Source organism: Leguminivora glycinivorella, chromosome 1, assembly GCF_023078275.1.
Source record: "Leguminivora glycinivorella isolate SPB_JAAS2020 chromosome 1, LegGlyc_1.1, whole genome shotgun sequence".
NCBI lineage: Eukaryota > Metazoa > Arthropoda > Insecta > Lepidoptera > Tortricidae > Leguminivora > Leguminivora glycinivorella.
Window position 1 is genome coordinate 15,223,036 of NC_062971.1, and position 11,484 is coordinate 15,234,519.

General features: G+C 39.5%; 1 protein-coding gene across 1 annotated transcript; it reads right to left on the reverse strand.

Moving 5' to 3' along the window:
• Positions 1-6,593: 6,593 nt before the first annotated feature.
• On the reverse strand, positions 6,594-11,146 carry LOC125228713 (transcription initiation factor TFIID subunit 3-like). The gene is made up of 3 exons (XM_048133374.1): positions 10,954-11,146; positions 9,724-10,799; positions 6,594-9,691 (listed from the first exon to the last, which is right to left on the reverse strand). Exons 2-3 carry the CDS (start codon positions 10,777-10,779, stop codon positions 7,223-7,225), a joined length of 3,525 nt encoding a protein of 1,174 aa, XP_047989331.1. The 5' UTR covers positions 10,780-10,799; positions 10,954-11,146; the 3' UTR covers positions 6,594-7,222.
• Between the last annotated feature and the right edge of the window lie 338 nt (positions 11,147-11,484).

The following is an 11,484-nucleotide window of genomic DNA, read 5'->3' on the forward strand; positions in this document are numbered from 1 at the left end:
AAATACATTTGCACCCGAGTGTAACACAAAACTTTTCCCCTCACTATAGCGAGGAAACTACAACGCAAAAAATGCGTTTATCACTGCTTTCAGTAGTTCCACAGGTGATAATAGTTATTTGTTATACAAGGGGGCAAAGTTGTATTTTAACGCCGAGTGTGGAATTGAAAAACGAGCAAGTGAAAGGATTCTATAGTTGAACCACGAGCGAAGCGAGTGGTTCGTGAATAGAATCCTGAACTTGCGAGTTTTTTAACACACGAGAAGTAAAATACATTTGCACCCGAGTGTAACACAAAACTTTTCCCCTCACTATAGTGAGGAAACTACATTGCAAAAAATGCGTTTATCACTGCTTCCAGTAGTTCCACAGGTGGTAAATCATCTTTATTACTAGATTCACCTACTTTTATCAATTTAAAAGCAGTTAATTTGACTTTATTCAAGGTCAAATTACCTTACCCACTAGTGGATAAAATGCGTTTTTACCCGCTGGTATTAAAGGACAAAATACGTGTTTCCGAGCTAGTGAGGGGAAAACAATATTGTGTGAAATCGCGACTAGGTAGAATCAAGATCATGTAGAAATAATGACTGTGAAGAATATCGCATGTGGTAAACTTCAGCTGCGTGGAATAAATATTGTCTAGAATCGCGACTAGGAGGAAACAAAAATGTCCGGAGCCTAGATGTATCCGCGGATAGGATCGGATAGGGCTTCAACGATGTGCACAATACTGACGTAAGTTCTCCAAGGATTAAAAATTTTGCCCTGCGTTATCGGATATTCTCGGAGGGATCATACATAAATGTCTTCTATATAAATAAACGGCAAAGTCCTGAGTAACTAATATTCCCGGGGTATATTATGATACATGCATAGTTGTAAATAATAACGCGAGTAACCAGCTCGATGATCGGTATGAAACGTTTTCTTATTAAAAATACCTACAATTTAATTGAGATGTGGTCATTCTTAAATGCAAGAGCCCTGCCTTATACTTTTAATCCAACTTTGAAATCAGAATGTCACCAATTATTATTATTATTGAGAGCCTATAATGTCCTACTGCTGGGCAAAGACCTCCCTATGCACATGCCCATGAGTCTCCGCTTATGGGGCAGTGGCAGATCGCCTTTCATGAGATGTTTTATGGACCAATAGCAGTCCGTCCAATCATCCAATGTCACTAATGCATCGAAGTATGGCAGGCAGTAACTCTAAAGCCAGGTTTAGACGAGCAAGTTCTTGCTGCAATAAATTGAGCAATAACTTGCGTTTTTGTTTACACTACATGCAATTTTTGTAGCACAAGTTACATCTGCAAGCTGACAAGCAAGTTCTTGCTGAAAGATTTTGCAGGACTGTTTATATTAGCAATAACTTGTGGCAACTTTTGTTGCATCAAATCGTTGGTCTGTTTAGACTACCTGCAATTTTTCTGTCGCAAGTCTCTTTTAGAAGTTATTAGCAAGATCTTCCTGGCAAGTTCTTGCATACGTGTTTAAATGGGACAAGTGTGTTGGCGATTATACCACAAGTATTTACAAATTAAAAATGCCCGCTCATAGTAAAATGCGTGCATCTGCGATTCTGCGGCGATTTTAATAGTAGGTAGTGGGGAAGAAAACACGGAAGAATCGGAAGGGGGTAAAAGATTGGATTTTAAGACGAGATGTTATAGGATGCCACAGTTTCGTTTTCTTTAAACCCCTTATTTGCCAAGAGTGGCCCTGAAGCTTTAGTAGTTTCATGTGCTCTGCCTACCCCTTTATGGGATACAGGCGTGATTGTATGTATGTTATAGGAATACAACGCAATTTATTAATCGAACTACGAAAAGAAGAACCTTCACGGTATAAAAAAATTGTAAAAATGAGCGAAGAAAACCTTAATTTTTTGCTTGAAACTGTTAAAACCAAGTATTGAAAAACAAAATACCAACATACAAACAATAACACGTCCCTAAACAGTTTTATTAAACTATTTATGGGTAACAATAAATGTTTTAACATAATCAATAAATTTAATTAAATAAGTACCTACCCATATGAAGTGAATTACGTAGTTTTTTAAAGTAGCTTCAAAACTTGACAATTCAATTAAAATGCATATGAACCCTCATTGTAAGTTACCATGGAGTTTTCAGTCGCAGAATGTGTATGTTGCCCATTAGTATTTTTTTTATTCCAATTTGCTTGTGTCCACTTGACCGCTTTTACGTTGTTCCTTTTTCTTTAATTCTTGATCAAATTGCGTTTTCAAATTTGAAATATTTTGTTAATTTCAATATCCGTAGTATTGAATTCTACGGCTAGATTAGCCAAAGCTGTTGTTTTTCCTAATTTTGTTTCGATAATTTTTACACTTTGTGTCCCATAATTCTCCATGTTGTGTGATACCAATAGTGCGATATCAATTTGATGACTTTGTCACGGGTCTAAAGTGTCTAAACTTGTCTATCCGACATGCCAGCAAGAAAACTTTATTCCGTCGACAAAATAAACACAGAAGTTATTGCAGGGATATCTAAAATGTGTTTACACGTTGTACTTGCGGCAAGTGTTGCAAGTTGTAAAACTTGCAAGAAGTCAACTTGCGGCGACTGTTTACATATGGACATTACATTGCAAAAGTATTGTTCTGCAAGTTTTATTGCTCGTCTAAACGTGCAAGTTGATCAAAGTACGATAATTGCAGAAGTTACTTGCCGAGTCTATTTTTTGATGTTTACACGCAGAGCTTGCAGCAAGCTAGCGGAAGTTGAAAAAATACAGAAGTTAGCTGTTTACACGACGCAAGTCACTCGTGGAAGTCAACTTCTGCAAATTTAATTGCTCGTCTAAACCTGGCTTAAACTATCTGACGACGGGTTAAAAATTTCTCCACCTCTTTCTTCCCGTGGGGTGTTGAAGTCGTCTAAGAGATTAGAGTTAAATTGCGGTATAGGCGAAAGGCTGGCAATGTGAATTTTTTGTTTTATTGCCTACCCGTCAATTGCCAAGAGTGACTCCGGAAACTTGAGTAGTTTCATGTGCTCTGTCTACCCCTTTTATAGGATACAGGCGTGAGTAAGTAATATTTAGTAAGATAGTAAGAGGCGTATGTAGTAATTTAGTAAAATTTTAATGCCTCCCCGTTCAGGTAATCTGTAGGTCAGGTAATAAGTGTGGGTGGTGATCAGGGTTTAAAGATCAAAGTCGAAAATTTTATGTAAAATAATCGTCACGGGGACTTTACACTTATCACAAATTCGTCGACATCGATTACTTAGGTAGTTACAAATGGTTGGTTAATTTGATCGCTGACTGTACTTTCGTTCTACAGGCAGCTAATACTCACCGAGAGCCGAGAGAGTTCTAAAACCCGTAACATCTGATTTAAGTACGCAGGAAAAGTTTCAATTCAAATTCAGAAAGTAGGTGAAATCATACATAGTTTCATTTCCTATTTTACCCCCTTAAAGGATGATTTTCCCAAATCCCTGAAATTACTTTTCTTCCTTCACACTCCACTTCCTTTTTACCAAGTTTCAAGTCCGTATCTTAAAATAAAACTTATTTCCCATACAAACTTTGATCCTCCATTTTACCCCCTTAAAGGATGACTTTTCCAAAACGCTGAAATTACTTTTCTTCTTTCACACTCCACTTCCTTTTTACCTAGTTTCAAGTCTATAGCTTAAAATAAAACTTATTTCCCATACAAACTTTGATCCCCATTTTCACCTTCTTATAGGATGAAAATCCAAAAACGCTGAAATTACTTTTCTTCTATTTTAACTACTTAATCTTATACTTTTAAACGAGCAATTCTTGTATATTTATTTATTTATTTATTTATATATATATTTATTTACACTGACGATCTCGGAAACCGCTCTAACGATTTCGCAGAAATTTGTTATGTGGGGGTTTTTGGGGGTGAAAAATCGGTCTAACTTATCCTTAGGTCCCGGAAAACGCGAATTTTCGAGTTTTCATGCGTTTTTCTTCGCGCGCCATCTCGTGTGCAGTAGTTGTACTGTTAAGACAGAATTCTTTCGGTCGATGTAAGTACTATTTATTGCAAACACTAGATGGCGACACAGGTCAAGGCTAACACGAATAGAAAATACACTATTTGAGTTTTTGTGGCGAAATGCGCGCCATCTCGTGCTGAGAATTCTTTCGCTCGATGTAGGTACTATTCATTTTTGAACTAGATGGCGACACATGTCAAGGATACGAAACAGAACCGAGCGAAGCTCGGTTGCCCAGATATTAACATTGAACGGCACACTTATAGTGACTTTGGTATTCTTATATAAAGAACACCATGCACTTACGTCCAGAACAGTGATATTGGGTGCAGTGGAACTGCTGATGATGGTCAGAACCGAACTCCTCAAATCTGAACGGCACACTCATAGTGACTTTGGTATTTTTGTAAGAAAAGCATGCATTTAAGTTCAGAACAGTGACATTTATTTAATTATGTTTGTTAAGCATATTGAGTTTTCAAGTCAAAGTTTGTCAAGCTTCGATTTCTTATAATCGGATTCATGAGTAATTGAGGAAACTCCTCATACCTTAACGTTAAACGTATATTCATTTGTGTTGCCATCTAATAATTAAAGCATTAAAAGCAGTTTTAAAAAATACCTACACGTTTCTACATAATCCAACATTCGGAAGTAGCTTTCACCTGAACCCGAAAGGCGACGGTTTTTTTTCTTAAAAATTATTTAAACTGCTTTTAATGCTTTAATTATTTGATGGCAACACAAATAAATATACGCATACCGTTAAGGTTTGAGGAGTTTCCTCAATCCGATTATAAGAAAACGAAGCTTGACAAAATTTGACTTGAAAACTCAATATTCTTAACAAAGATAACTAAATAAATGTCACTGTTCTGAACTTAAATGCATGCTTTTCTTAAAAAAATACCAAAGTCACTATGAGTGTGCCGTTCAGATTTGAGGAGTTCGGTTCTGACCATCATCAGCAGTTGCACTGCACCAAATATCACTGTTCTGGACGTAAGTGCATGCTGCTCTTTATATAAGAATACCAAAGTCACTATAAGTGTGCCGTTCAGATTTGAGGAGTTCGGTTCTGACCAGCATCAGCAGTTCCACTGCACCAAATGTCACTGTTCTGGACGAAAGTGCATGCTGTTCTTATAAAAATACCAAAGTCACTATAAGCGTGCCGTTCAGATTTGAAGAGTTCCGTTCTGGCCATCATCAGCAGTTCCACTGCACCAATTGTCACTGTTCCGTACCTAAATGCATGCTGTTCCTTTAAAAACACAAAAATCACCATATGTATGCCTTTCAGATTCGAATCGTATAATCGAACTCCTCAAATCTGAAAGGCATACATATAGTGATTTTTGTGTTTTTAAAGGAACAGCATGCATTTACGTACGGAACAGTGACATTTGGTGCAGTGGAACTCCTGATGATGGTCAGAATGGAACTCCTCAAATCTGAACGGCACACTTATAGTGACTTTGGTATTTTTATAAGAACAGCATGCACTTACGTCCAGAACAGTGACATTTGGTGCAGTGGAACTGCTGATGATGGTCAAAACGAAACTCCTCAAATCTGAACGGCACACTTATAGTGACTTTGGTATTTTTATAAGAACAGCATGCACTTACGTCCAGAACAGTGACATTTGGTGCAGTGGAACTGCTGATGAAGAGTGAGCCGCCCCTGGTTAGAGTTCCGTTCTGATAATCATTCTCATCTGTATATAAGTACTTCAGAATCATCCAAATTTCAAAATTGGTTCAGAAATGACGGAGATATCGAATAACAAGAGCAACGTGGGGCGGAAGTTAACGGCGACGACTTGCCGGAGCGATTTAAGACGATACGGTAGGGGTCAATTTTCCATACAAACGCTCTCGACTATTTCCTCCCTGGTTTTTGAAGATAGAGCAATGATTTTTTCAACACAGATTGTGATTATTTTTATCTGTGTCGGACCGTTTTGATTTTTTTGATATTCTGCTTTTAATATCTTTTGACTGAGTTGTTATTAATGGACAATTTTTTTCGATAAATCTAGTTAATAACACTTGTATATTTAACTAAAATTCCCGAGTTGAAAGGGGGGCTCCTTTCCATTTTAGCATTTTCGCTACCGTATCCTCTTAAAGACTAAGTTTGGAATATTCTTACGCCCCACGTTTTTCTTCACACTTGCAGTGTAAAAAATATGAAAAGTACCTACGAGTGCTTAACTGCCTTAACTCGAGTGAACGATATCATTGCAGTCCCCCGAGCCTCTCCGACGCCACGAAAGCGATACGCCGCTGCTCTGTCGTACGCAAGCGCGATAGAGATCCATATCTACTGAAGCTTCGTTTCGCTTGATGTATTCGGACTCGACGCTCTAACAACTTGCCTTGTCGCGCGCGAGTCCATACTTGAAGTCGCGCTTGATGTATGGACTCGCGCGTAACAAGGCAAGTTGTGCTAAAGGGTCAGATTTGTTTCGTCAAGATTTAGATCGACAACGTTTAGGGACAACTAGACAAATAATACAATTAAAGGGGGGGGGTTAAAGGTTGCAGTTTAAATAATTCACCACAATTTCGAGTACCAATATATTTAATTGGCCACTGGCTAAAATCAAAATTTACATTGCCTCCCTCTCCAAGTACCTAATTACTGATGATGCTGTACATAAAAATCGGAGGAACAACTTTAACAAAAAAAAAACAGGGTTATATTAAAATTATAATATGAAAATATTATTCAAATATTGACTGAAAATACATCCAGCCTTTATCTGTTTATTTAAATATTCACTACATTACATACTTTATACATCACCAATTTCTTAAGTAAATTCAGTTTTTGTACAATATAAAAAGAATCTTATATTATCATCTATGTTTATTACACGCGAGAAGTGTATTAACACGCCGGCTCGGCGTTTTATCCGAGAGACGGTTGTTAAGAGAAATCGTAACAAAATATTAAAATTATGGTAATTATTACGAGTAACTACACTATTTTTATGTTCAACATTTTATGTTAAAATTTTCAATTATCATCTATACTTATACTATCCTATCAATTAAATTATAAATGATGAAAACATTTTTCTCATGATATCATTCAACAATAATCCATTAACAATTCACATTCCAATTGCTCATTTACTACCGAACTGAAAAAAATTTATACCTAATCTCAGTAACAATGCAAGGTCCGTATCAATTACAGTCTCTGATTTTTTCTCCTTTTGGTTTACGTCCGCGTTTCTTGCCGGAGGCGACACCCGCCAGCACCATGGCCTCTCGTTTCGCAAGGCACGACTGGCAGAACCAGTCCTCTGTCGCACCCGGCTCCTCTGTGATGCCCACGCACACCCAGTGGTACCAGCCATCACAGCCGTCGCACCCTATCATTGGTGAGCCATTGTCCGGTCGTCCGCAAGCCGGGCAGACCCATATTTTGTTCCCTTGCTCGTCCATGTAGAACGGCGTCGGTAATGGCCCGCTAGGCTTATCCATCGACATAGGCGGAACAGGCGTTGCCTCCTCCGACGCAGAAGCTCCTTCGTCGTCGAGTTCCACATGACCCTTCTTTGACAATGGCTTGAATAGTATTCGCTTATACTTTGTGTGACTTGAAGGAGGCCGATTTTTCCGCGCGGGGGAGCTGCTAGATGGCGGTGGCGAGCCCGGACCATCCACTTCGCTGACGTGGTTGTGCTTCGATTGCTTCTGCTTCGGTGGCCCAGTCACGAGCGCCGATATTTGCGCAAGTTCCGGTGACCGACTGTGTTCCCGTGAAACGGGCTCCTCTTTGAGTGATGAGCTTTCTTCTTCCTCCTTTTTGACAACCGGTTTGATGTTGAGTTTGAAAATATCGGGAGAGCTCGGCGGCATGGGCGAATTCGAGTTAGATGAATTGAGCTTTAGAGTCAGCTTAGGTACCAAGCCGTCGGCAGTCTTTTCTTTTTTCTTATCTTTCTTTTCTTTTTTTATTTTATCTTTACTTTCTTGTCTCTCCTCTTTGTCCTTTTTCTTTTCGCTTTTATCCTTCACTTTGTCCTTTTTATCTTTCTTTTTCTTAATTTTGATACCATCTTTATCTTTCTTTTCTTTTTTATGTGACTTATCCTTTTTCTTTTCCGATTTGTCAAGAGCTCGTTCTTGCGAAACCTCGGGAACAACGTTCGGTATTTCTAATGGTCTCGGTCGCGGTTCCGGCTCCGGCGGCGGCGCGGGCGCCGGCACGGGCGAGGCGACGCGTGCTGGTGGCGGGGGCTCTCTTGGCGGCTCTTGCCTCACTGGATCAACTTTAGGAGGATTTAACTCTATCGTAATATCTGGTTGTATAGGGGGCATTTTATACATGTTAGATTTGTGTTCTTTATGTGATTTTGTTTTATGTTTCTGAAGAATGTTTGGAATGGTTGGCGACTTGTGCTTGTCATGTCTCTCCTTATCGCGAGACATCGGAGACTTATGCGTACTTCTATCTTCGTCGTTGTCTACAGGAATTACTTCTAAGCTAGGACGTCGCAACATGGGGGGAATCTTACTCGAAGAAGAACGTGAGGAGTGGGGGAAATTTCCCAAGGGCATGAGCGGATTCATGCCAGGACCAAGAGCACCAGGCAGAAAACCAGGTCCAGGAATTAACCCTGGACCTCCACGACCTAAAAATGCGTTTTGTAGCAAACCGGGGGGTGGCAAGCCCCTTAAGGCAGGGTTATTAGCTAAAGCCAGAAATTCACCTCCTGGTATAAGGTTAGAGTTTGGTATTAGCCCTGGGCCAGGCATGAAACCCCTACCTGAAGGCATGGCTGGAAAGAATGGAAACCCTGAATGCATTTGAGGCATTTTCGAATCATTCTTTGGCCTACTTGATTTTGGTAATTTCATATTGCTTAATTTCATTTTCTGTTTTTCTGCTCTAGCCATTTCATATGCTAATTGCTGCTGTTGTTTCTTAATTAATTTTGCTTCTAGTTTTGCTGCCTTTTCAGCAGCTTTATCTTTCTTTTCTTTGTGTTTCTTTTCCTTTTTATTAATTTTAGGACTGACACTAGCTACATCTTTGGGATATGGTGCTTGAAGGGATTTATTAATTGATAAAGCTGGACGCAGATCTAGCGGTGTAAATCTGTGCCCCATTGGACTTGCTTCCATTGAATCATCATCAATGCTAATCACTTCATTAGCTGTAAGGTCCATATCTTTAGATAAATCTAACGCACTACTATCATTATTGTTCACAATTGCATTTTCAGATTTAACCCTAACATTTTCATGGATAACACTTTCACTTGGGTTATCATGTGCAGAATTCTGCACCTTTGAGATCATACTTTCAGACTGTGTTTTATCAGTAACAACCTCTGGAGCGTTCTTATCTTCTTTTGATTTGTTCGATATTCTTTTAAAAATATTAATTTTTGATCTGTCAGGTTGGGAAGCCAATTTCTCTTCCTCATCAATGACTTCTTTTTTAATTTCTATGTCACGTAAGAAAGTATTTGACATTGGCTGTTTATGGGTTGGCATAGAACTTGAAACAAGGGGTGATTTATGAATGGGTATCTTCCTTGGTACTGGGATTGCCTCTTCACCTGCCACAGAATGTTTGTTGACTACTGGTGGTGGCGGTGGAGGAATGTCAATAGGTTCCTCTTTAATGACTGGTCGAACAGGCTCCGCAACAGGCATGGTGGTGGTGGCAGCACTGGTCTTGGGCTAGGGCTCGGGCTAGGACTTGGACTGTGTAGCAGAGGAGGTGGCTTATGAGGTGGTGCCACCCTCGGCGCTGGCATTGTCACATGATTATGATGTGTTGGATGGACATCTTTACTTTTTATTGGGTATCCAGGAGGATACTTATCTGATTTACTACTATCTTTAGATTTACTACTCTCACCTTTATGAGTCTTGTCTTTCCTTTTACTTTTCATAATTTTTCCATTCAACTGTTTATTCTTCTTAGACTTCTTATCAGCCTTTTCCAGTGTTGGCTGTTTTGGAATATTTGAATGATGTGAATTTGTTTTGTTTTTGTCATAGTGTTTTTCTGAAATAACAGTAGGGGGCCTAGCTTCTGGAAGTTTACCTTCCCTAGCTGGAGAGAGGAAACCTGACATAGTCATCATGACACTGCTGATTTCTCTTGTCCGCTCTTCTTCATCCAACCGTAACCTTGGCCTTTTACTGTTTGGTAAAGAGACAGGATCAATGGGTCTTTTGAAAATATCCTTAGACTTCTTTGGGCTATCTGTAACTGATATTTCTGGGCTAGTGCATGTTGTACTAGAAGTTTCAACTGTGTCAATGCCATTTTGACGGATTTCAATGGTGTCTGCAACAATAGGGGTATCTCGTTCCTTTTCAGGGTACATGGGAGGCAGATGTTCATGAACATGCATAGGCCTAGTGACAACTTCATGGCTGCCAGGTTTCAAAAAATTCAAATTGGATTCTTTTGGTCTCGGGAACTTCTCAACAGGGACTGGTGGTGGCACAGGTGGAACACTGCGCGTATACTCTGCTAATTCGGGCAAATGTACGTTTAGATCACGAAATACTAATCCTAGGTCATGTAAATTTGGTTCAGTCCTATTAAATTGCTCAGCATATCTGTTGGCTTGTGTCCCAAGTGTATGGATGTACTTTTCAAGTACATGCATCAGAATATCCAGTGGTGTTGAGTTTATACCATTCCAACCAATAGTTTGGCATATTTGCGCAACATTCCTTCGCAGTATCTCACGGGCGTACGCCTCTGACATTATGACACCAACAAAGTTATCTGGAACAAGTTAAAATACCGGATTTATTAAAACGAATGACACGTACGTAATCAACAAACAATTCAACAGCGACATTTTTTGGTTTATATCACATATATTGTCATGTTACACACGGCAGAAGGGCTAAAACAGCAATTCTCAGGACTCCAGTACCTGCAAGTGTCTAGTAGTACAGAGATGAGATTGCGAATGGACGTAAACTTGAAGTTTGGGACACACATGTATGCAGTAATACAATCTTCAATAGTTACGGATAATTTATAAAAACACTTAAATGGATTACAAAGCAAAATAATGAAGTGTTTACGTAAAAACTTCTCAGCATTCTAAAAACACAGTACCCCGTGCGCCATGATTGCATTTTGGGTTGTCAATGTTTGGTGTTGCTAGTGCAAATTATAAAAATGGCGGTCTCGTTATGATGCGTTCAGTGATGTACAAAAATGTGCCGTAAAGCTCCACTTTCACGGTACGATTCATCGCTTCGATCGATCGGACAGATATCGTGCACGATCGATGGCATCGAAAGCGCAAGCCACAATAATCCCCCCGCCCTGCCCCCGTCGCCGAATAATATAAAATCAGTAGGTAAGGGTGCGCGCCCACGGTGGACACAGTTGCTCGGCGACTTTCGTATTTGTATGAAAAGTTGTGTCGCCTTGTGCGCGCACTTTCATACTAGGC